General features: G+C 41.8%; 1 protein-coding gene across 1 annotated transcript in view; it reads right to left on the minus strand.

The window, feature by feature from the left end:
• LOC137359361 (serine/threonine-protein kinase 32B-like) overlaps positions 1-16,510 on the minus strand; it is a 353,419-nt gene that overhangs the window by 50,311 nt on the left and 286,598 nt on the right. Inside the window, exon 6 of the mRNA XM_068025387.1 lies at positions 3,856-3,945. Coding sequence (XP_067881488.1) covers positions 3,856-3,945 — 90 coding nt within the window. The remainder of the gene's footprint in view (positions 1-3,855; positions 3,946-16,510) is intronic.

The following is a 16,510-nucleotide window of genomic DNA, read 5'->3' on the forward strand; positions in this document are numbered from 1 at the left end:
CCCAGTGTACTATGAGTAGCACAAGCATAAACTCTTTCCTTATAAATATGTTTGTGGATTTACTATATGTATACAGAGCAGAAATCTTGTTGCACTGTTGAAGTTACTTTGGAACAATTATATTCCTGATTCCATACGTACTACACACGCTGTGCCGCTAAATTAGAAATCAATCACAAACTCTATTTCACTCATTACAATTCTTTCCCTGAATTTTGGTTTCTCAATCTTTCTTCCCTGCCACTTTTCATATTTGTTTTTCTCCATCTTTTCGCAGATCTCCTTCTCCTTCTCTAAACTCTTTCTCTTCTTTCAAGAGCTCGTTCTTCCTCATCCATGCATTTGTCACCTCTAAGACTTGACTATTCTTATGTACACCTGGCTGGGCTCCCACATTCTACTCTCTGTAAACTTGAGGTCATCCAAACTTTTGCTGCCCTTGTTCCAACTTGCACCAAGTCCCGTTCTCCTATCACCCCTGTGCTCACTGACCTACATTGGCTCCCGGTCAAGCAACGTCTTGATTTTAAAATTCTCATCCTTATTTTCAAATCCCTCCATGGTCTCACCCCTCCCTATCTCTGTAATCTCCTCCTGCCCTACAATCCTCGGAGATATCTGCGCTCCTCTAATTATGGCATCTTGAGTATCTCCGGTTTTAATCGCTCCACCATTGGTGGCTGTGACTTCAGTTCCTTGGGGCCTGAGTTCTGAACATTTTCTCCCTACACCTCTCCACCTCAGTTTCCCCCTTTAAGACACTCCTTAACATGACCTCTTTGATCAGGTTTTCGGTCATCTGATCTAATTACTCCTTATATAGCTCGGTATCATATTTTGTTTTATAATGCTGCTGTGAAGCATCTTGAGACACTTTATTAGGTTAAAGGTGCTATATAAATATAAGTTGTGGTTGTTGTTGTCTGCCCTTCTCCATCACTATCCTGCACCTGCAACACCCATTTTAACCTGCTGCAGGAATCAGGCGGGTGGGGGATGTGGCGTGTGGCAAGCCCTTCTGGTGCCACCACTGTGAGACCATGTGGATTTTAATTCCTGGGTCTCGCTTACATGTCCCTGGCCAATTGCCCACCCGAAACTGGCAGAGGGCCAATAATGGGTCAGCAATGTCGGACGGCAGGAGGACACTGCAATGGGAGCAAAGGAACAGTTCCTAACATTCCTAAGGTCAGGGAGGCCTAAATGTTCCTTGTGGAGCCCAGAGGAGCACTCCTACTCCTCCAGGCCCCAAAAGGAACGTCCAATAAAGTAAGGAAAAATTTACCTGTCCCAAAAACTGCAACCACTACCCCACTCAAGCCCACGCATCGTTAAAATAGCAGTCAGGCTCTGATGACATCACCAGAGAAGGACCTCACTGGTTTTCAGTGGATGTGCTTCCTGCCTGCTTGGAGGTGCTAGTTAATTTTGTAGCTGCAGGAAAAGAGTGGGCAGTCGGCACTGAGTCCCAGAGGCAATTTTAACTGTCCGCCCAGTTTCTGCCAGACATCAAGCGTTAAAGTCATCCCTTATCTGTCTGTCTTTCGTCTGCTAAGGGAATTTTAAACCCCAGGACAGGTATGGGCAGAGGTGGGTAGGGGATTGCCAATTAAAAATAAAGGGAATCTGACTGGCTGTGGAAGCTCAGGCAAAAAAAATAAATCAGACCCTGCAGTTAAATCCAGGAGGATCTCCAGGAAACCTTTGCTTCTGGGTTTCCTTGCTACTACATCTCTCCCCTGCCCTCCCTGCCTCCTCCCTTTCTGCCTCACAGTTATTAGTGGGGGCTTACTCTCTCATTCTTACATTCTTACTCTGACATGGTCTTTTGGGGGCAATTTTAATCTAAATTGCATGGTGAGAGACAGACATGGTTGGTGCGACTGTCCGTTTTACACGCCACTTAATTTTACTCTTCACTGACTTCGGCACATAAAATGGGTGTCAAACCTGATTGTGTCAATTTCCCGCCAAGTAGGGTAGGCTAAAATTAGCCCGCCCTGTTCTTACAAATCTCAATTATTCCTCCCTTGGACAATGCTAAAAATAGTTGAGAAAATTTTCATCCATTTTCCCAGTGAAAAAGAGCTGTTACTTTTCTCATAGAAAAGGCTCATTTTGGGGTCTGACATTCCTTGAGCAAAATGCCACTTTTTCTGTCAAAATTAACATAAAAACAGAGGCACTTATGTTATTGAAATGCGCGATTCTTGATGATGTGATTTTATTAGGAATAGGGAAAAAAAAGATGCCCTTCATTATGTGCTTCTTGAGCAACTGTTAACCATTTAACTGGTCTATGTGTTGGAAAATTCATTAAACCAGCTGTGCACAATAGTAGCATGGAATGGTTTAATGCCAGCAAAGAACAAAGCAATCCTTCCACGTCCCGCTGAACCTCGTCATGACATGTCATAATAACAACTTTGTTGTGGGAAACCAGCCATCAAATATGGAAAGCAGGAAGAATGTTGGGATTTACATGGCATGGATGATAGGCTTTGTGCGAAACACTAGAAAGATCTGAATAGAAGTAGAAAAGAAGATTAAAGAACAGACTTTCTGGATCCCTGGCAACTTAACAGTTATCGATTCGGGAGATCACTCAATGGTGCACCATATGCAAAACCAGCATTAAGAAGTTTACAACATACTAAAGGCAATAATGCCAGTAAAACAGATTAACCATTCACCATTACTACCACATTCACTTTTAGTATATCTTGCAGTCTGTGATACATTCACTGCACACAAAGAAAATCAGTGCACAAAGCCAAACATAGTGGCTGACTTCTGAGAAATCCTCTGTTGGTACATAAAAGGACCGACTGGCATTAAAGTTGCAAGTGACCTTCACTGTCACTGGTTACACACTGATGAATGGAGACTTTCCTTGCAGGCCATTATGCACTCAATCATTCACAGCACAGTCACAGCATCCACAGTGAGCCAGGACCTTGTTCGGGAAACCCGGAAGTAGTACTTCAACTGATTGACAAGCTTGGCTTCCAGTCGGATGGGGAGCACTTCGGAGGAGGCCACAGGAGCAGGTAGGTCTGATCCACGACCTGAGAGAGGGAGTCTCATCCTGGTGGTGGGGGAGGGGAACTTCCAATTGAAATCAGGTTAAATCAGAGACTGCGAGACATTAAAATATTTGAATTGCCAACCCGCCTCCTGGAAGCTATTTGGTTGCCTGTTCCTTGTCCTGTCTCCCTTAAACCCGGAAGTTTGGAGGAGGGTGTGTTGCACATTTTTAAAATTTAGCATCTGACCTGGCCTTAACCCACCCGTTTATGGGTGTTACAATTCACTTCTTATAGTCTCTATTCATTTTATTTTCCTTTTTAATAGATTAACTCCTTAAATAATAACTTATGCAATATCAGAATTATGTAGTATCAGGTTATTCATCCAAGTCTGGGATCAAGGTACATTACTGATGTAATTTAGAAGACATTCTAGTTGATCCATTCAACATCTGGCGCAAGATTAATTAAGTCGACACTGGTTGTAATGATGAAATGTTTTCCATTCCCCAGTACTCTTTATCTTAAAACTTAATGAGCTCAAAACCATACTACACAGTCATAGTTAAAAAAAATCAAATCTCCACTGCACCCAAAAACTAACACCAGGGTTCTGGCACAAAATCATAGTTTACAAAAACGACTTCATCAGCTTTCAACAACTAAAAGATGCTACTTATAATAATATTTTTATAATGATGTTAAGAGCCTTCACCGCTTTCAAATCTCTTTAAAACCCTGGATTCCTCATTGTGATATTATCTAATTCATTAACTTTATTATATTGTTCTCATAAAAATTAAGCATTGATTATCATACTGCTTACCCATGTAGGGCTTGGTCCCAGCCATAGATGTGGCTTTCTCGGAATCCTTCACCATAGTTGCTATGTTGAAATCAGTGATGTGAACATGTCCTACAAAAAAAAAATACAGATTTTAATTTAAAAGGAAATTCTATGTAAAAACAAATGGTGCAAGGAAGAAAATGTAATATTTCATCCAACAATATCAAATAGATTTAGATTGCAGAAGAATGGTCAGTGATTAAGTCTGTGAAGAATTATTGAACAAATAACTTAGAAGTTGCATACAATAGGAGACATTGTTTTTGATAGCTTCGGCAATTCATTCTCAAGTTGTGGTTACCATCCAATTTGATTTCCAAGAATTGCATGAACATGAACTCTGTTTATGAACAGAGGATATGAGCTTTGGAGAATTGATTCTTTAAATATGATTCTACATCTGCTTGTCTCACAACAGTTCAGGGATTTAGGTGAAGAACAGACAAGATTTTTTTTTATATGTGAATTCCTGTACAAAAACTTCAGCCACACAGGATGTGCTGCTGTCATTTAAGGTAAAGTCTTTTCTTTAGTGACTTGGCCTGAGGCACTATCCCCTCAGACGGATTAAATTCTCCAAACAATAATAAAAACAATAATATAAAAGAAACTAGTGATCTGAAATCTCTTATTTAATTTACTTTCCCAATACTACAACTGCTTAGGCAGTTCAAAAGAATATCAGCTTTATCTAAACTGAATTTTCTTTTCTTAATGGATAATTTCCTACAGATATTGACATTTAGTAACGAGGCTGTCAAAATATCTACCTTCAATAATTGTAATTAAAAAAGAGTTTAAAAATGCCAACAGACTATTCACCTGTGTCTTTACTAATGTTTTGACCTTTGTTCCTCCTTCAAAAATTAATTGTAAAGTTAGAAAAAAAAAATTTTCTCTCTTAAGACCTTATTAAATTCATGCATGTGGAACTTCTGCAGTTTCATAAATCAAAACAAATCACAATTTCACTTCAGGCCTGATGCTGCATTTGTGAAGAACAAATGGAAGAAGAATCTATATCAGGGACAGAAATAAATAGAACAGTTGATATTTCTTTCTCAGAGGACTAGCAGGTAAAGGCCATTAATGGATACAGTGTAAGATATAGTGCAAGTGAATAAATGTTATTGAATAGTGGTGTGTGTTTAATGTGCATTTACCTCTTAGCACCAATTTCCTGACTGTACCTGTAGCACAGGTGGCAATCAAATGAAAAGGGGTGGAGAACTGTGGTGAACAGGCCTGCTTCTCATCCATTTTGCCCAGTGCCTTATTTTGCAGCCAAGTCCAATTTCAGCATTTCAACACAGAACGTTTCTGCAAATCCATTTGAATGATATTGAGGCACCATTCTCTCGGTCGTCTGCTGTGCATGCACCAATATCTTTAACCATTCATTTTAAACCAATGCTGGACAGAAGGATTGCAAAACATTTTGATGAGTGCACTCTTGAAGATGAATGTGATTATTACCCTCACAAGTTGATTTGCCTGATGTCACCAGTATAGTAGGATTTCTTGTTGCAAATTTGAATTTTGGTTTTGTATTTTGGCCTGCCACTAAACTTTTAAGGTTTTTTTTGTTGGTGGGGGGGGGTGGGGGGGGGGGCGGGCAGTGTGCCATATTTTGCATATGTACTTGGCGGCAGCACAAACATAATTAGCATGAGGAGGTTTGCACACATACCTCCATATGTTCTTCTTTAGCAGGAGGGTCTGCAAAAGGTTGGGAGGGAGAGAGATGCATTTACATCTGAGGCATCTCTACCCAACCATCCCTGTCTACAGACCAAAGTACAGCTATTTAAATACATTTGACAGGGTAGCTTCGCTGCTTAATCTTTGCCAGGGAGACAGCAGCAGAACTGTTTTGTCTCCTCAAGCTAGTGCATCAGATAGATTCCACTCTGCCAGTGGCTTTCAAAGTGACCACAACCTTGAACTTTTCAGATACTTTAAAATATTTCAAGCAACTGTAGGGGCTTGACATGCTGGGCCCCCACCTGCCAAGAATGAGTCATATAAATTTTGCCATATGGACATTAAATTTCAAATTATTGCTGGGAAGAAGAGAAGGTCTGTTACCAGAGCTGCCAGACACTTGGATGGAGGACATTTGCATACCAATGGAGACAAGAGAGGTTAGTTCCCTTATCCATTTAACCTAAAATGACATAAAAACAAGAAATGCTAGAAATACTCAGCAGGTCTGGCAGCATCTGTGGAGAGAGAAGCAGAGTTAACGTTTCAGGTCAGTGACCCTTCATCAGAACCTGAGTATTTCCAGCATTTCTTGTTTTTATTTCAGATTGCCAGCATCTGCGGTATTTTGCTTTAACCTAAAATGGACTTTGATTACCAGGTATTGTGTGTAAGAAGAGACATTCCAGGGTTTGCTAGGACAAGAGAATCCACAAACACAGAAGTGGTTAAACCAGTTGGTCACATGACTAACCTGCTGGCCCACTTGGAAGCTTTTGAATTGTGCACAGATAGTTTTTGAACTCAGAGAGACTGTTTGCTCCTGAACTGTAAAGACCTCTCCTGGCTGGCTCACCACAGCCTCTCCTGTCTGCTGCCATCTCTTTCTCACGGAACTCCAAATCCACTGAAGACGTGAACCTCAAGACAGAAGTCTCCTACATCAAACAAAGTTTAAGAAGAATACTGGGCCCCAACGCAAAGCAAGATCTACCTACAATCAAGGACTCTACAGCGAGCTCGAAGAACAGTAACCATCTTCAGATGATGCTTCAAACTTTTCCACTTTACTTCTGCTCTTTTCTGTCTCTATCTGCATGTCTGTATCGTGTATGCATGCTAGTGTGGGCGCATCGTGTATCTGTAGGCGTTTACTGAATTGGAGTTTAAGTTTAATAAAGCTCAACCTTTTTATCTTTAAACCTAAGAAAACCTGTTTGGCTGGTCTCTTTGCCTTACAATTGGAAAGCAGTGAACAAGGATTCACCAAGGGAGAACTAAAAACACGGTGTGTTTAAAATTAAAACCTGTTACGGTAAGACCAGGTGAAGGCTGAGAGGGAACCCTAGACCCCTTTCTCACCTGGTTGTAATAGGGTTATACACCAAATATCTCAATCAGTGGTACAACAATGCATGAAAGAGATGGCAGATACCATGTTTTAGAAACTCCTTCATCATTTTCCACATCGAAAACAACCAGCTCTTTCTATATGACAGGCTTCCCAAAAGTGTCAGTTATTGTTGATGACATGTATTTAACATGTAGGCCTCCTACAGCCCTTGCAAACAGAAAAGAGTTCTATCCCTTTCAGTTGCAGCTGGTCTGTGACTCACATTCAATTTCTCTAAGAACATCAGCAGAAGACACTTAGGAAATTGCTATGGATCCGTTTTCAGTCTCACAGTTTCCAGTCCCAAAGTTTTCAGCTGTAGCTCAGTTGGTAGCACTCATGCCTTCGAGTCACAAGGTTGGTTGGGGGGGGAGGTTCAAATCCAACTCCAGGACTTAAGCACAAATATCAAGCTTAATACTCCAGTGCAGTACTGAGGGACTGCTGCACTGTTGGAGGTGCTGTCTTTTGGCTAAGATGTTAAACTGAGGCCCTGTCTGCCCCCTCAGCTGGATGTAAGAGATCCCATGCCACTATTTGGAAGGAGAGCAGGGGAGTTATCGTTAGTCTGCTGGCCAATATTTATCCCTCAGTCAACCTCACAAAAAACAGATGATCTAGTACCAACTTGCTGTTTGTGGGAGCTTGCTGTGCGCAAATTGGCTGCCGTTTTTCCTACATTACAACAGTGTCTACACTTCAAAAAGTATTTCACTGGCTGTAAAGCACTTTCTTTCTTTTCCAAAATGGTCAGCATGTTCCAAGTGCACTGGAAGCTGTAATGGAGCTTGGGTCTCATCAGCATATTTCTGTTGTGCTGTGGTCGCCATTACGCCTCCAGAGTGCACCGACCTCCAAATTGAGCCAGCCGCCTTGATAGCTGTGACCCTCAGGTAAATCCTGGGAGGAGGGGAGGTCAGGATAGGCGTGATCAATGGCCAGCGGCAGTCCTCAGAATGCTGCAGAGCTGCGAGGAATATTCCTGCCCCTGCTGGCTTCACATTAATGGAAGCTGAATTTCAAAACTCATTAGGTTGCAACAAGCATTTAAAGACCTAAGCTGAACACACATGCTCAGGGGTAATTAAACAGGTATAAGGCCTATCATTAACATATTCCTGTTTCAGACAGCAGCCAGGGATACCTAGAAAGCCGACTACACCAATATGGTGATGATCGTAATACAGACTCAGATCAGGCACTGGATATTGCGCCCCAAAATTGGTATTTTTTTCTCCGTTCTCCATCCATCAAATGGACATAAAGAGGACCAATTTCCCTTCATGAGACTGGACCTGAAATTGCCCCTACTAAATACAGTTATAGCAAAGGAAAAGCTGCGAAATTTGGCACCACAGCGAGCTGGCATTGAACTCCTCCATGACCCTTGATGTGGACCACAAGCTATCTGGGCAGGTCTGCCAAGGCACCAAGCATTTCTTTGTACATACCCATCAGCCGTCTTCTGTAGGGCACCCTATTGAAGTACTCATCTGAGTCCTCTGCAGAAAGACTGATGTGCAACCTCGCCCTCTGATGAGCTGGCATTTGTGCTACCCTTGTCCCTTGCCTTAGCTGCAGGCCACTCATGCCCAGCTTCTCAGCATGTACAGATCTGACCTCTAAGTTGTCCTCTAAAGTACATGCAGCATCAATATCTGAGCTGGTGACTGCAAGTGTGAGAGTGAGTGACAGTGTTTTCTTCATCATTGTCCTCTTGCTCTTCCACCTTTTGCTGCTCTACCACTGCCTGGCCAGGTTGCAGTTCTTGGATATCTGAAAGGAGAAAGGCACAAGGGTAGGGAAAGGCGATGGGTGGGAGTGAAGCAAGAGGTGCATGCCTACATCTGTTAATTGTACATTAATTGTGTTTAATCGTATGAAGTTGGTGGGTATTAACTGGGGATTTACTTGAACCGCTATAAATAGAAACAGTCTAAAACTGTGGTTGTTGTGTTAGAAGATGTGTGCTTGTAATGTGTAACTCCGTAAATAAATATAAAACAAAAAAAGATTGGCTCCAGTTCGATCCTTCACCAACTGGATTTCAGGAATAGAATAAGACCATCTGCAGCTTGTAAATCAGAAGAGATTGTGGGATACGAAGGAAGAAGGATGTTAGAAGGAGGATTAGGTATGAACATACCATTATCTTCAATTGGTTCAGCTCTGCTGCTAGCTACAGCCTCAATCTTGACTGCTTCAGTGATGCCAAGCACTGTCTCCTTCATGAAGGTTAGCTATGCAGCCACGCCTGACCCCAAAAGTTAGATGCTGCTATTTCTGGTTATGCCAGAAGGCCAATTGGTGAATGATAGAACTGGAGCCAATCTTTACACACTTTTATATTTATTTACAGAGTTATACATTACAAGCATACATCTCATGTCCTGCATGAGAGAGGAAATTGTGTCAATGAGTGTGGTGGAATGTATTTGGGTGACGTGGCTGTCATGGTCAAATAGCTGGCAGTGGCTGCAAATTGTGACATGTGGGTGTGAGGCTTGCAGCAGTGCTAAGTATGTGAAGGTGAGGTGAAGCCATCAATGGTAGGTAAGAGTCACAATTGATAGGGATTGTTGGTAGGTGAGGTGCATTGAGCACTGTGTAAGGCAAGTGTTGCAGTGAGTAGGATGTGACATTTGAGTATGAATTCTCTGACCTTAACTATTCGTGGGAAGTCACTGAGCTCCTTTTGGCACTGCATCCAGGTCCATGGGTTACAGTCTTGGCACTGACTGCCATGGTTATTTGATTCCACTGCCTTCACAAAATTTGAAGGCTGACCTGGCTCCATGTGGATCGATGACATCTCTCCTCCTGTCCACCTCCTGCACTAAGGCCTCCAATGAGGCATCAGAAAATCTTGGAGCTCATTCTCTATCACATTGTGCCATTTTTGTGTCTTTCCCATGTCAAAATCACTTTTAGAATGCCTTCCAGCACCTGCTCCAACCGAAATGTGCCTCCCTTTAAGAGTTGCAGGCTTGCTTTAAGTAGCTTCAACTCATGCTAACCTCATACAATTTTTCAGGCATGCAGCCATACAACACCACGCTTAGCGCTGACTGCACACTACAAACATTTGCATTTTTCGTGCTGCCTGCATCAGAAATGACGGGCACGGGTTAACTGCGCATCGCAATTCCTGCAGCCATTGTTGAAGGTTATCGGATTACACAGCCAATATCTTAAGACAAGCTTTAATGAATTTTACTTAAGTTCCTGTATCACATGAAGCAGAAACACTCCTATCTACTATAGAGTAGACTGTCCTTTCTCAATGATCAGAGACACCATCCATTTCTCTGCTGCTACCTTATTCCAAGTGAACTCTCATGACTGAGTAAAAATGAAACAATTTTATTTTATTCAAGCTAACAAATATTTAAGAACTCAAAAGGATTTTGTTGTGGCTGGTACAAAAGGGATAATTTTCTTCATCTCACTCCTAACAATGTCCACTGGGTGTCCACTGCATACAAACCTGTGCTTCAATTTCTCATGTTTATGACCAGCCGGTGAAGCTTCCTACCAGTAGGATGATGGTGAGAAATGATCTAAAATGTGTCATTATGAGTTAATGGTTCTTTTAGTCCTACGCTCTCCTCACTCTTTCGTTGGGCTTTTGTATTGTCACTATGGTAAGCAATACTTTTTTGGGTGGCTGTCCCAGTTGACCTTTGAAAATTTCCAGGACAGATTTGTTGGAGTATAACTGGAGATTCAGTTTCAAACTCAGTCTCTTCCTTAAATTGAAAGATGGTACAGGCTTTGGTGCTCTAGCTTTTGGCATCCCGAGGGTTGAGAAATGCATAGCTGTAATCCTGAACTCTTGGGCTTGTACCATAGTGTACAGGTTGGACTGCAGCCTGCTAAAATCGGCCTCATGTCTTTATTGATGAAATTGCTTCCAGTATGGACTGTTGAATTAATCTCTTGGGTTGTGGCCTTTACTGTATTGAACAATAAACTGCCCTTTTGCACTAAGTAAATTGCTGTATTTTATTCAACTGTGCCCAGCATAACCTCCAAAATTGGCATCAAAAGGGATTAGTATCTGCCCTGGACTAACATGCTTAATGGCTGGAAGTACACATTAAAAATGTGAACACAGTACATCACTATGTCTTCAAACTGACGTCTTTCAGCAACATTTATCAGAAATGTGGTTTTAGTCTTCTTGATGGCTTCTGTTATGCCTAATTAGAAATAACAGACTTAAAAAAAACAAAACCATCAAAATCCCCACTGTCATCATTCTATATCATTCAGCAATACCATAAGATGGAAGATGTGTGTATAGTTGATTGGATTACTCTTCTTCTAACAGCTATATTTAGCTGCAGCTTTCTCCACCCAAAGCCATCCATTTCTATCAACCACTGGAGTATTGCCAAACAAAGGATTTAAACCTGGACTAGGAGTATTGTATTTAACTTAAAGGTCAATTTTGCAAATTAAATTGCTATTTTTGAAGTTCTGTTATTTAAAACAAATCTACTTTTTGCTTCTGTCATTTTGTCTTTCTAATGCCTGATTAAATTGTTCCATCAGTCGCTAGTTTTAAATAATACAGTATAAGTTTCACTTTTGGATTGTAATCACACTAATATGATATTAGTAATGAATGCATGAATGTGCTTGTATCAGATTTCTTTGTCTATGCTTTTAACAAGGCCATTTACTAGCTTAAATTAAATAGGGTAACACTTTTGTTAAAACACTGCCAAAGGAATTGCATGCAAATGGTACAATGTGCTCATTTCTAATACATAGTGTGATTTCAACCCCATAGTTTCTTAGCTTGCATGGAACATATCTTGCAGAACTAAATCTAAATTTGTTTAACCCTTACTTTAGTACTGTAAACTAAAGCATAAAAATATCAAGGAACTTAATATCTTTCAAGTTAATCTTGTCAGGCCCAGGGATCATTGACACTAAGATTGTAAAATTTGTCTCCGCAGTGCCACTACTTTCGATCCTTTGGGGGCCCAGAGGTAATAAAAATGGTAAGCGGTCCCCTTGTGGTGACATCTGGTGTGGGCTGTGCCAATCGCCATGTTTAGATCTGTGCGCGTAAGAAGCATGCAGAGTGGGCAGATCGTCACGTCGGTCAGCTGCACACAGGACCCCTCCCCCCACAGCGCTATTTAAAGGCATCAGCTTGGGACTTTCAGGTGTGTTGCTTTTGACTTTTCTTTGTTGGCGCAGAGTTAGTGGAAGTATGCTGTACTGTTACTAAGAAGCTCACACAAGTCGTTTGAGTCAGATGGGAGTGGTGCGGGACCTTTGCAAGGAGTCGAGCGGTTTTTGAAGGCTTCTGAGCAGAAAATTTGCCCTTAAGTCATGGTTGCAGTCCCTCTTGGTTGCAGCACAGGGAGCAGAGGGGGGGAAGCTATGCACAGAGGGAGGACTGTAGCACCTCCTCCAACCAGACCTGTAGCCGCAGAGCAGGGCGAGGACAGTGCTGCCGATGCCCTCCAAGGTCACTGTTGCAGTCAATTTCTATGCCTCAGGATCCTTCCAGGCTGGAGCCGTGACAATAGCCAACATCTCTCAGTTTGCCGTGTAACACTACATCAGAGAAGTCACCGAGGCCATGTACACAAGGAGAGGGGCCTTCATTGTTTTCTCTCTAAGCAGAGGGCAACAGGAGGAGTGGGCTTGGGCTTCACCAGAGTAATGAGATTCCCAATGGTGCAGGGCTCCACCTACTGCACACACGTGGCTCTGCGGGCACCTGGTCTCAACGGGGAGATGTATCGGACCAACAAAGGGTTCCACTCCCTGAACATGCAACCTTGCACAGAGCATCATGTTCGTGAATACCAGCTATCCTGGCAGAAGCTACGATGCTTTTATCCTGTGCCAGTCAGACGTTCCCGCCATCTTTGAGCTGCCATGTCGAACCAAGACTGTGGCTGCTTGGCAACATAGGATAGCAACCCTACATTGTTCCTCTTTCTTTGTGGTGAAAAACACTTTCAGAAACGGTTCCAATACTTGCTGCAGCTAGAATGCACCTCCATTTTAAGAGGTGCCGGGTGGCTTCAAGAAGTTCAGGCAAGACTTGCACGAACCTCAGCCCCCTGCTGAGTGTGCAGCCAGTGAACAGAACGTTTCACACTGGGCTGAATTATGGAGATGAACAGGCAGCACGGGGTTTGCATGCTGTTTGCATGCATTGTGATCCCTGTGCTCGCAAAGGGGCCATATCCAATTTTTAGCCCTTAGTAACTTTCCAGTCATAGAGTAAATTTTCTCATTGATGGCCACTGCTTTCATTCAATCTCTACAATTCATGCTTCAGTGGACAGTATCTGCGTGCTCAGGCTGCCTGTATTAGTTCTATTTACTTCTACTGATAAAAACATATCAAGGATATTATTTGATCTGATATTTACCCAACAGGAAGGCCCATCATCAGAATGTGTTTGCAATTTATGTTAATTGTGTTATTTGCCCACACCTGACTGGTAAACAAATATATCCACCCTCATTTTTACATCACAAGCTTAAACCTGCAGCACAAGTGCAATTGAACAGTCTTCAATAACTACTGAATGAAATGGTTTGAATAGAAATGATTGTGTTAATTAAATATACATCTCTGCCCTTCTTTCTCATACAATATGTTAATTATAGCTGTTTTAGGGCTTACCATATAAAGAGTACTCTGGGGATGTTAATTCTCCAATGCATAATACGATTGCCATTATTTTACTGTATATTTTTGGTAGTATTAGGGGATGAATGCAGTACTCTTTCAATACTCATGAAAAATATGAGTTATATATGTTCCCTTAGAACTTCATTCGCAACGGAGAATGCAAATATAATGCATTACTGAATATTGTATTTGCTCGCATGTTTGAATCTTACTCTTTTCTTTCTCTAAACAAATTAATAAATTTTGCACTATCTTTCCAAGAATATAGAAGTTATCATTCATTTGGAAAAATATGGTCACTTCTGAATTCCAAATGATAAGCGACCTTTTGCTTTCAAAATGCTCTCCAAAAATGTTTTGCCTCTGCCAACTCTGCCAACCTGCAACTTGATCCTAGTACCATTAATGAACTGTATTCATTGAGTTAATCATATTGCCATTTTCTTCAGTAGGATCACATCTGCCGCTGTTTCTTAAATGTCAACACTATCTTTCAGTGGCGCTGGTGACCTTTCTGACAGGTGAAGCATAGCTATAGATGTCTAACCATCCAGCATGTTACCATGGCAATGGGTACTTCACGTATGTGCAATGTGTTTTATTTTTTTGTCCATAGCTGTCTTTCATTATACAAAGAAAGTCAGGTCAAAGAAAAGAGTGAGAGGGATTCTGCTGAACAGACAGGAGGAAAGAAAGCCATCAATCACTTTTTCGAAGCCAGCTCCTTTTCTTGAACTTACTCTTCCCGATATGCACATTGTAAACCTTCCTCCTTCCCTCTATTTTACCAGCCTAGGCCTCTCTCTCCCAGCATCCCCACACCCTGACTCTGGCCCTGAATTGGCCTCACTGCCCATCTGGCAGCCCTTCATGTGGTATCACACCACCACCACGTGGAGCACATCTGCTCTCCTTAGCTCTATCCTGCCCACCTAGGCCCTGAGCTGCTGCCGACTCCCCCGCTTGCCCGTGCGCATACATAATTCTAGGCAAGGCACTGTCTCACTAGCCTTCACTTCACAAGCTGCCTGTGCTCTCTTTCAAATAATCAACTCAGTGCCATTTATTGAAATCTATCAGCCTTCAGCCAAATGAGAGAGATTGTCTACATTGGATGGTTCCTTTCATATTCTATTTGAAAAATCATTTCAATTTACTGGTCGTGACATTTAGGTTACTCATTCATTTCCATTTGCTATTAACCTTACATTTCTAGCTTTATTTTATTACCAAACATTTGTCTGCTTCAATTCTGACTGAAACCATACCCTTATTCCTTTTCTTAATCACAGCCCTCTCACTTTAAAAAACACACCATCATCAGAAAGGTCACTTGTGACTGATTAGAAATTTCAATCTTTTTTTTAATTTCCAAAAGGCATTTTTTTAACATTGCCAACAGCTTCAGGCTTCCTGTGCTAGCTAGCTTTTAAAAAAATGTTTTCAGCTCATAAACTTACAGCACTGGCACAAATCGTAGTATTACAGTAATTCCCCTTAGGAGATGATCCATGAATTACTAGGATGCCTTGCCAGCACTGTCTGCCAGAATTCCCTGGACTTTGACTATGGATATTAGTGGATTGAACAGATGTCCGCTCTGTTTCCCATCTTATACAAAAGGGATCCAAATATTTCATTTTACCTTAACCTACCTGTTCAAACCTTTTCTCGGTTATGTTCCCTCAACATTTTTTTCTATTTTATTTTAAAATGCTAAATCATTTTCCAAAATAGTATTTGCTTAAAAATACTGTAACAAAACTTAAAACATTTCTGCCTAAGATTTAGCTTGGCACTATCTTCTTGAATTTTATTGTAGTACGTAAGGATTAAAAGCCACCTTCATTTAGAGAGATTGTATCCCAGCTTAACTTGATACAATTTTATGATGGTCTGTTGGTTATTCACTGGTCAACTTCTTTGCGGGTGAAACTAAGCCACTCAATTCAAATATAAACATCAGATGGGATTTGTCCAGATATATATCTGATTGTCAGACCGCCCTCTGCCATTTATGCATTTCAATGAGCTTTTTTAAAATTTATTTCATGGGATGTGGGCATTGCAGGCAAGGCCAGCATTTATTGCCCATCTCTAATTGCCCTTAAGGAGGTGGTGGTGAGCTGCCTTCTTGAGCCACTGCAGTCTTTCCGGTGCAGGTACACCACAGTGCTGTTAGAAAGAGCATTCCAGGATTTTGATCCAGCAACAGTGAAGGAACGGTGATAAATTTCCAAGTCAGGATGGTATGTAGTTTGGAGGGAACTTGCAGATGGTGGTGTTCCCACACATCTACTGCCCTTGTCCTTCTAGGTGGAAGAGGTCGCGGGTTTGGAAGGTGCTGTCAAAGGAGGCATGGTGAATTGCTGCAGTGCATCTTGTAGATGGTACACATGGTTGCCACTGTGCGTCAGTGGTAGAGGTGTGAATGTTTAAGGTGGTGGATGGGATGATGATCAAGCGGGCAGCTTTGTCCTGGATGGTGTTGAGCTACTTGTGTGTTGTTGGAGCTGCACCCCTCCAGGCAAGTAGAGAGTATTCCATCACACTCCTGACTTGTGCCTTATAGATGGCTCAGGGGAGCCAGGAGGTCGGTTATTTGCTGCATAATTCCCAGCCTCTGATCTGCTCTTGTAGCCACAGCATTTATGTGGCTGGTCCAGTCCAGTTTCTGGTCAATGGTAACCCCCAAGATGTTGATAGTGGGGGATTCAGCGATGGTTTTGATGTTGAATGTCAAGGGGAAATGGTTAGATTGTATTTTGCTTGAGATTGTCAATGCCTGGCACTTGTGTGGATCAAATACTACTTGCCACTTATCAGCCTAAGCCTGAATGTTGTCCAGGTCTTGCTGCATA

This window comes from Heterodontus francisci, chromosome 1, assembly GCF_036365525.1.
Source record: "Heterodontus francisci isolate sHetFra1 chromosome 1, sHetFra1.hap1, whole genome shotgun sequence".
Classification (NCBI taxonomy): Eukaryota; Metazoa; Chordata; class Chondrichthyes; order Heterodontiformes; family Heterodontidae; genus Heterodontus; species Heterodontus francisci.